Below are 9,589 nucleotides of genomic sequence, written 5' to 3' on the forward strand. Positions count from 1 at the left end.
AGAATGTTTGCAAGTTCATGGATGGTATTTCCCTCACAAGATTTGGTCTTTGCGTAATTAAAAAAACTTGGATGCTTGTGGCTGATCTATAAACTAACAACACTTGGATGTTTGTGGCTGATCCATAAACTAATCTCACACAATAAAATATAAAGCCTATTTCTTCTGGGATTCATATTGAAGTGCCATGACATATGTCCTGATGATAATATATACTATATATATATGACCCTAGGGTGGTATATATATACACCTCTTTCCTATATATCTCGGCATGTCTCGGTACCTTCACGGCTAAGCATTAATTAAGTGCATCATTTATTATACTACTACTTAAGCATTGTCCGTGTATTCCGTTTTGTTGATGAAATTTTAGAGCAAGTCAATTACCGCTTATGGAGGTGGAGAGGTCCAGCGAATCTGGCTCCAGCGGTGGGAGCAAGGGGCGGCACGGCACGGCACGGCAAGCGAACGGAGGAGAAGAGAACCGATGACGTGGATCCATTAATCAGCTCACGTGGCATTAAATCACCGCCACGTAAGCAAAATCGGTTTTGATTAGAGGCAAAATGTGTATTGTATTGTATATTGGTTTGATAGTTTAAGGGGTTATTCGAACTTTGTTCACAGTTCAGGATAGTAATTTGGACTTTTTTCTAATAATTATAAATAGGCACCAAAAATACAGTCGCTTATTTGAGTACGAGTAACCGATAGCAAGCTACATCTACTTTAACAAGGAATTTGGTAGCTTTTTATAATGACAATAAATAATAAGCACCCAAATTTTGTCACAAATTTGAGTACCGACTTTAGTTTCTTAAGAAACCAATAGCTAGCAAGTTATACATCTTGTAGTGACAATAACTAAGCACCCGAATTCAGTCACGAATTTGGGTATGAGATTAGTATGCTTATAAACCGATAACGAGCTATGTCTACTTTAACAAGGAATTTGGTTAGCTTTCTAATCATAAAAATAGGCATCCAAATCCCGTCACAAATTTGGAATCTTTAGGCGTAAATAGGCATACCAGGATTCCGCGTGGGAATTTGGGTGGGGTGAAACGTGTCCATATCTTCAAGCAACTGAGCTAATGGGTCAGCTTGATCAGAAGGATGTATTTGGTCAGCATTGAAAATTTTACTGGTCTCATTAATTATGTTTCCCCTTGTGAGGGCAGTACTGTCAATTGATAGGATGATGAGGCTTGGGGTGAAAGGGATATGGAGTTTGAACTCACATATGCCTCATCAATGATTAGACATGAGCAGAAACGATAATCTCCAAAACAAAAAATATTCTAGGCTTGTGGTTTGGCCACATATGGCCTCTACTTTAACCAAAATTTTGGGGCTTGTGGTTTGGCCACTTATAGCCTCTACTTTATCGAAATTTCCAGGCTTGTGGTTTGGTCACATAAGACCCAATTCCGTCACAAATTTTAGTGACAGATTAGAGATTAGCTAGTATCTTTGAAAAAAGATAGCAAGCTAAGTCTACTTTAATGAGAAATTTGGCAGCTTTGTAATCATAATAAATAGGCACCCAATTTCTGTTCGTGAATTTGGGTGAGAGATTAGTATCTCTTTTTTTTTGAAAGGAAGAGAGATTAGTATCTTTAGAAACTGAAAGAAAGATAGGTCTACTTTATTTAACTAAGAAATCGCCAGTTATTTGCAATATGATACTTGTGGGGGCAGTGTACTGTCAATGATAGGACAAGGAGGCTTGGGGAGAAAAGGATATGGACTTTGGACTCACATATGCGTGATGAGCGATTAGACATGAGCAGAATCGATAAAATCCAAGACCAAAAATTCCAGGCTTGTGGTTTGGCCACATATGGCCTCTGCCCGCAAACCAGCTACACGTTAAAACCTCGCTGTTATTGGTATCTTTCAGACGACTGATCTGATCGATGACGGCCGGAGGGAAAATAAAGATAAAAATCTGGGGTAGCTGAATCATCGCCAGCGCACAAAAATAGCAACCTGAATGCAGCACTAGAATATGCGAGAGATTTAATTTTCTTCTGTTCAAGACTTGGAGTCATTACCCGGGGATGTGTTGAAACTTTCTTGCATCAAAAGATAAGCACTGCACTAACCATTGGAAATTCAATTCCGGGCAGTGCAAAACTCTTTAGAAAACTAGTTTTCTCTACCGAACTGGTCCTAAGCGCCGTCGTCGTGTACCGGCGGAGCGACAAGAATATTCGGAATAAGGCACTTTCAAACTAGCCAGGATTAGGATCCATCCTCGCGCAGTTGAGAGAAATGTCAAAGTTAACAATGAGAGAAAGGTAGGATTATCATTAGATTAATTAAGCAGAGCTCCTCGCAACAAAAAAAAAGATTAATTAAGCAGGGAGGCAGCATAATTAGGAGTAATCAATTAGTACTACCCATTAGGACAGCCAAGGATTTAATTTACCCCCCTGGTAATTACTACTAGACGCGGCCGCTGTAACAAGTGAGGGGGCTTGTGTGGCAAGTTGGCTTCCCCAGCACGGCACTGGAGCCCTATAAATCCGACCCCCTAGCCGGGCCTTTCCTTCTCCTAAACCCATCCGGCTCCCTCCCATTCACACCCAAGCGGCTCATCGATCCTAGAGCTGAAGCGAGAAGCAGCAGAAGCCGCGCGCAGCCATGTCGGATGTGTCGGCGACGATGAACCTCGGCGAGGAGGAGTCTCCCCTGGTGCTGCCGCCTGGGTTCCGGTTCCACCCCACCGACGGGGAGCTCATCGTCGACTACCTCACGCGCAAGGCGCTCAACCGCCGCTTCTCGTGCATCGTCATCACCGAAGTCGACCTCAACAAGACCGAGCCGTGGGATCTCCCAGGTAAGCAGCAGCAAAGCCATCATGAGTTTCTCCGATTCATCATCTCCATCGAGTACAAGTTCTGGATTTGGAAGGGATCTGATGAACTGACCTGACGAGTGACGGCGGCGCTCTCGGCAGGCAAGGCGAAGATGGGCGAGAAAGAATGGTATTTCTTCTGCCACAAGGACCGCAAGTACCCGACGGGGGCGCGCACCAACCGTGCCACCCCCAGCGGCTACTGGAAGGCGACCGGGAAGGACAAGGAGATCTACCGCGGCCGCGACCTCGTCGGGATGAGGAAGACGCTCGTCTTCTACACCGGGCGCGCGCCGCGCGGCGGGAAGACGCCATGGGTGATGCACGAGTACCGCCTCGAGGGCAAGCTGCCGCCCAACCTCCCCCGCGCCGCCAAGGTAAAAAGAAAATTCTTGTCTTTGATGCTTTTTGATGGATGGAATTGGACTGGAACGGCTCGTTCGTCATGATCCAGACGACGATCGATGAGCTGCCGGCCGGCCTCATGCCGGGCGGTTGGCTGGACCACGCGACGCGCTCACATGTCAAGCTCTCGTTTTCCCCCCCCCCCCCCTTCCCCCTCTCGCCTCATGTTCTTTTCAACGTGTTGCGTGCAGGACGAATGGGCCGTCTGCCGCGTGTTCAACAAAGACTTGGCGGCTAAGGCTGGCCAAATGGCGCCGGCGGCCGCCGTCATGGAGCCGACCATGGACTTCGAGGACATCTTTGGCGCCGAGCTGCCGCCGCTCATGGACTCGCCGTTCGCCGTCGACGACCTCCTCGACTTGAAGGGCGGCGCCGGCGCCGGTAGTTCCGGCTCCGGCGCCGCGGCGGGCACGGGCAGCGGCGGCGGATACCAAGTCAAGGCGGAGCAGCAGAACGAGCCGCCGCAGCCAATCCAGGAGCCAACCTACTTCTCCCTGCCGGCGGCGAGCAACCCCGGCGGGTACCCGCACCAGGCGATACGCGAGCGGTGCCCGGAGCAGGCGCCAGCGCTGCCGAGCCCGTCGGTCGGCGAGACCGCGCTCGACGCCGACATGTCGTCGAGGCCTTACCCGGAGCTGGACGACCTACTACTGGACGGCGGCTACCTGGACTACTCCAACATGTGGAAGTTCTGACTGAAATCAACCAGGCTAGATAGGCCTCGCCGGAGTTGGAGCTAGCTGCCACCTAGCCATATAGAAGTTATCTAGCTAGTAGTAGTTCGATTTGGTCGATTAGTTGATTTATTAACATACAGTTGAGGTTTGGGGTTGATCGGCGAGATGGATGGATCGAATCTGGTAGCTGCTGATGCGTGCATGGTGTTAATTAATTAGGGGAATTGAGAGGCGCTGCCGATGAGGTCTGATGAACGAAGAAGGGACCTCGCCGGCGTCGTCGAGGAAGGCCTGCTCTCCTATCCTCCTGCAGGTTGGTGGCCGGCCGGCTAATCTTCATCATTAGCCTAGTAGGATCGGAGTAATATTTGATTTGTTAGTAGTGTTGGTGGATGCATGCATGTGTAGATAGTAGCAGCCGATTGGCTTCATGCTGCAGAGTAACTAGTTGAGTGATGAGGGAAAAATATATGCAGTTGATTGGTTAATTGTATCTGAATTAATGTGTGCTGTAGAGTAACTGGTTGTGGTTTCCCCCCTTGTAAATGCACTCCATGAGTTAATTGTAGACATGTGGTGATTTAACCTTTAATTAATTCCCCGTCATTTGCTCATTGATTGCCCGGACGATGGCGCGTGATTAGACGGCCGGACGTCGACGAGAGTTGGCTTTGATCGATCGATGATCCTGATCCCTGCCGAAATCGGGCAAGAAGCATGGGGTGCCGGGGGGCCAGCAATGATTCCAAGGCCAAAGTCCCTGTCCCCGGATCCAGTTGGACGACACAGAAACAGAACCAGCTAGCAGCAGCCTGCAACTAGCATCAGTGAACAAGAGTAACCGTAGCTGCATGCAGCTGGGGATGAATCGTCCCGACCCCGGCGACCCGGCCGTCCGGCCTGTGGTTTTGCTGGAATGCCACCAAATTGCTCTGCCGGGATCGATGGAATCGCTTGCTTTCCATCCGACGCAACGCAACGCAACCAGGGAGAGAGCTGGTGGTAGCTAGAGGCCGGGCGGGTTTCACGCGCCGCGCTCGCTCTCCTCCTCCCTCACTTCGTGCATCGAAACCCGGCAGGCCGCCGCAAACGCGCCAGCATTAACGCGGCCGGGAGAGAGGGGATCGGGTCACGGAACCAGCCGGCGGAGGTGGACGGCGCGCCCCGATCGCACGGCGCTCCGGTGTGAAAACCAGCCAGAGAGGTTGGGGCGTGGTGGCCTGCCACTGCCTGGCCTGTCCCTGTCGCCACGGCCTGGATGACGTCACAACTTTAGGCTGGCTGGCGGGGGTGGTGGCTGCGCGGCCGGCCTTGACCCCCGCCGCTCCGCGTACCGTCCGTCCGTTGTGTGTGGGGGGCGCACAAGCTGGCATGTCCGTGGCTACCACGGCGACAGCTAGCTAAACTGCTCCATCTCGTTTCCATTCCGTTCGCACCACCATCGGATTGCCAATTTGCCATACGTTCTTCACACGGCATTCCATGAATCCCAGTTCACAGGGTCTATGGCTGCGCATCCCATGAATCCCAGTTCTCTACAGAATCAGATCATCTATCACAGGTTCTGAGGTTGATAATACTTTTATTTTGCACCGATCTAACATTGGCGCTGTACACGCAACTGTTGCAAAATTCTGGAGAAACCGCAAGGGTTACAGTTGGGCTCACATGTCAGTGTTACAGTAAACACCGCTTTGTATGTGGGAAAACGCCGGCATTTCAACTAGGCTTACATGGTCGTCCTGGGTTTGTTGAATTGAATACCGGTACTACTCCCTCCTGGTGATCCTAGGATGCATGTGGTTAGTTGATGAACTGGTTGTTGTCTGATGTTGTGCAGGTGCATGCATGCGTGCTGTTGCTTTCGGATCCATGATGATTGGGGATAGACTGGGGCCCTTGGTTGCTAGGAGAAGACCAATGCATAGCAAAGAGATTGCGAGAGAGAGTTGGATTTGGCTGAGACGATCATTGCTGGATTTAGTAGCCCGGCAGTCCACCAAGGGGTTATCAAGTGGTTGATTTGTAGGTGAGGGCGATTGCGAAACCAAGAACTTGAAGTTGATCGCAAGAATATGAAGGGGACACGAGGGTTTTAGACAGGTTCGGGCCTCCAGAGAGTAATACCCTACGTTCTGTGTCCGTGGATTGTATTGCTGGGGATTGGTCTGATGTGTCGTACCCTCGGGAGGTGCCCTTGGCCACCTTATAGGCTGACGACCAAGAGTTACAAGTCGGTTTAAATTTAATCTACTCAGTAGTTACATGGAAGGTAATCCGAGTCGGACTACAATACGCGTTCCGCAATATCCGAGCAGATTTGGTCTATCCTGTTGCCTTGACGTGTGCTCCAAGAAACTTCATGTCCTCGGCCCACACGTCTTGGTCGGGCGGGCCTACTTGTCAGGTCCGTCCAGTATCCTGGTCGGAAGGGACCCATTGGGTGCCCATCCCTCAAGCCCCCGAGCGATGTGTAGGCGAACAGGAACTTTGAGGTCATCACAACGAAGCTTGAAATGAAGTTGGATGAAGCTGTGATGGCGTCATGGTGACGGAGAGGCTGTGCAATGCTAAAAAAAGAAGAAAATCCGAGCGAACGCAGAGCCAACACGCAGAGCGAAGACGAGTGCCGAGTCCAGCAGGTCGAAGCGAAGGTTACGGAGGGCGTCGCAAGATGCTCTCCGTAGGAGTAGCCCTCGAGCATTGAAGTGATTAGGATAATCGGTCCAATGGTCAAAAAAGAAGAAATTATCCCTTGAAGTAGATCTCAGTGCCCGAGCACGAGGATAGGCGCAGCCACGGAGGCCTGCCGACCAAAAATACACGTCCAAATCTCTAGAGATAAGGCCTCGTGCACTGATAGATAAGCGACGAAAATGCCTGTTCACGGGAGTACCGCACCGTCTGAGCAGCGTCAGGATTCCCGTTAGTACTTGGAGATCAGGCCGAGCATCACGTGAACACTGTAGAGCTGTATTGGCATGGGAAGACCATATCGTGAACCCTCATGAGTCTACTGTAGCATGTTGGATGTTAGCTAGCGGCCAGGCTATAAATAGACCAACGTTCAGCGTGGAGAGTCATGGCCCAAATAATAGTGCTAGTAGGATTGAAGCTTATAGTTTTTGATACGAGTAGCACCCGCTCAGAAGCCTGATGCCAGAAGAATTCTTGTGAAGAAAATCTGGATGCTCCTTCTCTTCGCAGTCTCTTCAATGAAGTCGGGAGGTAACAATGCTAGAAGAATCCTTATGAGGAGGTTGTATCGTGAACCCCGCCACTTTGTCCAGGACAGTTCTAGGGCAAGTGTTTCGCGTAGCTTTCTTGTATTGTGTTTTTTTCTTTTTCTGCATTGTAGCTTCTTATCCTTGGATGACAGCTATCCCAGAGCTGTTCACAGTCACTTGTAATATGTATTGCCAGTAATCTTTCTAGGAAACATAATTGTAGGTGAGTAAAAATATATCCCTTCATCTGGTTTTGGGGATGTATGGGCCACAGAGACATTCTCACTTGAAACGGTCGTCGTTTCCATTATTGCCAATCAGCAGCCCAAGCTGCCACCACGCACAGGGTATGGACCAGTGGTGACGCCTGAGTAGTCAAACCAGCCGACATCGTAGGAGCAGGTCCAAGTGGATGATCTATTGGCGAAAATTGCCGACATCGCAAGATCCGCCCAACCGACAAGCCCGTTGCGCCGCCCGCCGACCTTCAGTGGGACTCAGACTCTTCCTTTGGGTCGGACAAGGGTGGACGGGGGAAGCCGGCCAGGCCCAAGGCACTGAGCCGATTGGGCGACAAACACGGCAGACCGTGCGCAAGCAGGCCGTCCCCAAGGTGCCTCAGCCAAGGGGGAAGAGGAACAAGATGGCCGGTAAGAAAAGGGAGAAGGCTGCGCCAAGCATCGCTGTCCCGGCCAGGTCAGCTAGTGACGCAGATGAGGAATCCAACACGCTGAGCCCAGTCGCCAAGAAGAAGAAGTCGGAGCGCCAGGAGACCACCGCGACTAATGCGGTGCGCGTCAAGGAGGCGCTAAAGGCGAAGATCCATGGCGGACCCAACGAAGATACATCAGCGCCGCCGCCACCATTGCGCCCCAAGTACCGAGTGAAGAAGAAGAGCACCCTGTAAGTGCCGCCTACTTATGCTGTCCGTGTTGCAGTTATGGTTGCTGACTCACTTGTATGAATTGCTTATTGTGCCGGCAATGCAGGACCGGCGTGCTGTCCGATAATGGTGGTGTGCAGCTAACTAGTTGCTCGATCTAGACCGAGGTGACCTCGGAGGCTGGAGTTTATAAGGAGGGTCGCACCAAGGAAGTCGCGCCAAACCCAGCGCCGTAGCATGATGAAGCCGGCTCCAAAGTTGCAGATATTGCCCTGGTCGACCCTGAGGTTGAGAACGCGACTGGTGAGGGGGCCAGAGCTGAGCCTCAACAGGAGGAGCTTCCCAGGGATGACCCGCTGCTGGAGAGGTCCGCCGAGGATGCTAACCTTGGTGTGATTCATGAAGATGAGTCTAACCCTGAGGACTTCTCCGACACGGATGTGGCAAAGGACACAGCACGAGATAAGGAAGACCTTTACAAGCGACGAAAGATGTCCTTGGATGCCGACGAGCTATTGTTTGTAAGTGCATTTGCCGACCTACGTTTAAATCCAAGTTTCCTTGCAGAACTCCTAATATTGAAGTGTAAACAGAATCTAGCCGCCCGTGTGTGGAAGAGGATGAAAGTGACTCGGCGGGTTGAGTATTATCATTTGAAGGCCGAGCGCCTTGAAGCCGAGCTCAAGAAGGCCAAAGAGGACGCTGCCTGCCAGCTCCTGCAGAAGAGCTTGGAAAAGGATGTGCTAGCTGCGCATATGAAAGGTAGGGTGTGCCGACCTGTTTTAATCAGTTTTGTCCTTGGCACTCTAATGCTGATGTGAACTTGTTTGGGCACGCATATGCCGCAATGAGGGAGCAGAAACTCCAGCGGTACCTTAAGGAGTGCGAGGACTCTAATGCACGCCTTCAGCAGCAGCATGAAACAGTGGTCAAGCATGAGTATGCGGCATCACAGAAGTTGGCCTACAAAGCCAATGCGCGCAAGGAAACCGAGCAATGCTTAGAGGCTGCTGTAAGTAATCTTCAGAATGACCAATGCTTAGAGGCTATTGGAGCAGCTACGGAAGAAGGCTGGCTATGTGATGGACATGGTCCAACCGAACGCCGACCCAACCATGCCAACGCCACTGCTGGATCACCTCAAGGCCGCACCAGGTCGGCTCAAGGCATTGCTGAAGGACACTGCAGTAGAATGTGTCAAGAACACCTTTGCTCTGGTGGCGTCACACTTCCCGAAGTTGGCCTTGGAGCACGCTGCGACAGGAGTCGCAGTCGATTTCAACGTGGACTGGATTCCAGAGTTGGCTGAGCAGTATCATGATGTGGTGGAAAGCATTGTAAATGACTTGGACCTATAAAAAAAACTCTGTGGTGTATCAATCTATATGGAGAAGCATGTGTTGTAAATAATTTGATGTATGCAAGTAAAAAGAGGCGTCGCCCCTCCCTTGGTATATACGACAGGACAGCGTGTAGCCGAGGCCTATAGCCACTAAGCGCCTAGCCTTGCCTGACCAGCGTCCTGCTAAGA

At 50.9% G+C, this 9,589-nt stretch overlaps 1 protein-coding gene across 1 annotated transcript; it reads left to right on the plus strand.

Moving 5' to 3' along the window:
- The first annotated feature begins 2,562 nt into the window (after positions 1 to 2,562).
- Positions 2,563 to 4,540, plus strand: LOC117842207 (NAC domain-containing protein 92). Its single transcript, XM_034722575.2, has 3 exons — positions 2,563 to 2,848; positions 2,969 to 3,243; positions 3,463 to 4,540. Exons 1-3 carry the CDS (start codon positions 2,653 to 2,655, stop codon positions 3,964 to 3,966), a joined length of 975 nt encoding a protein of 324 aa, XP_034578466.1. The 5' UTR covers positions 2,563 to 2,652; the 3' UTR covers positions 3,967 to 4,540.
- The last annotated feature ends 5,049 nt before the right edge of the window (positions 4,541 to 9,589 follow it).

Source organism: Setaria viridis, chromosome 2 (genome assembly GCF_005286985.2).
Source record: "Setaria viridis chromosome 2, Setaria_viridis_v4.0, whole genome shotgun sequence".
NCBI lineage: Eukaryota > Viridiplantae > Streptophyta > Magnoliopsida > Poales > Poaceae > Setaria > Setaria viridis.

Excerpts from the sequence above, each read along its gene's own strand:
- LOC117842207 (XM_034722575.2), top strand. The coding sequence starts at position 2,653 with ATGTCGGATGTGTCGGCGACGATGAACCTCGGCGAGGAGGAGTCTCCC. Across the intron at positions 2,849-2,968 it reads CGAGCCGTGGGATCTCCCAG|GCAAGGCGAAGATGGGCGAG; the intron begins GTAAGCAGCAGC and ends CGCTCTCGGCAG. Across the intron at positions 3,244-3,462 it reads ACCTCCCCCGCGCCGCCAAG|GACGAATGGGCCGTCTGCCG; the intron begins GTAAAAAGAAAA and ends TGTTGCGTGCAG.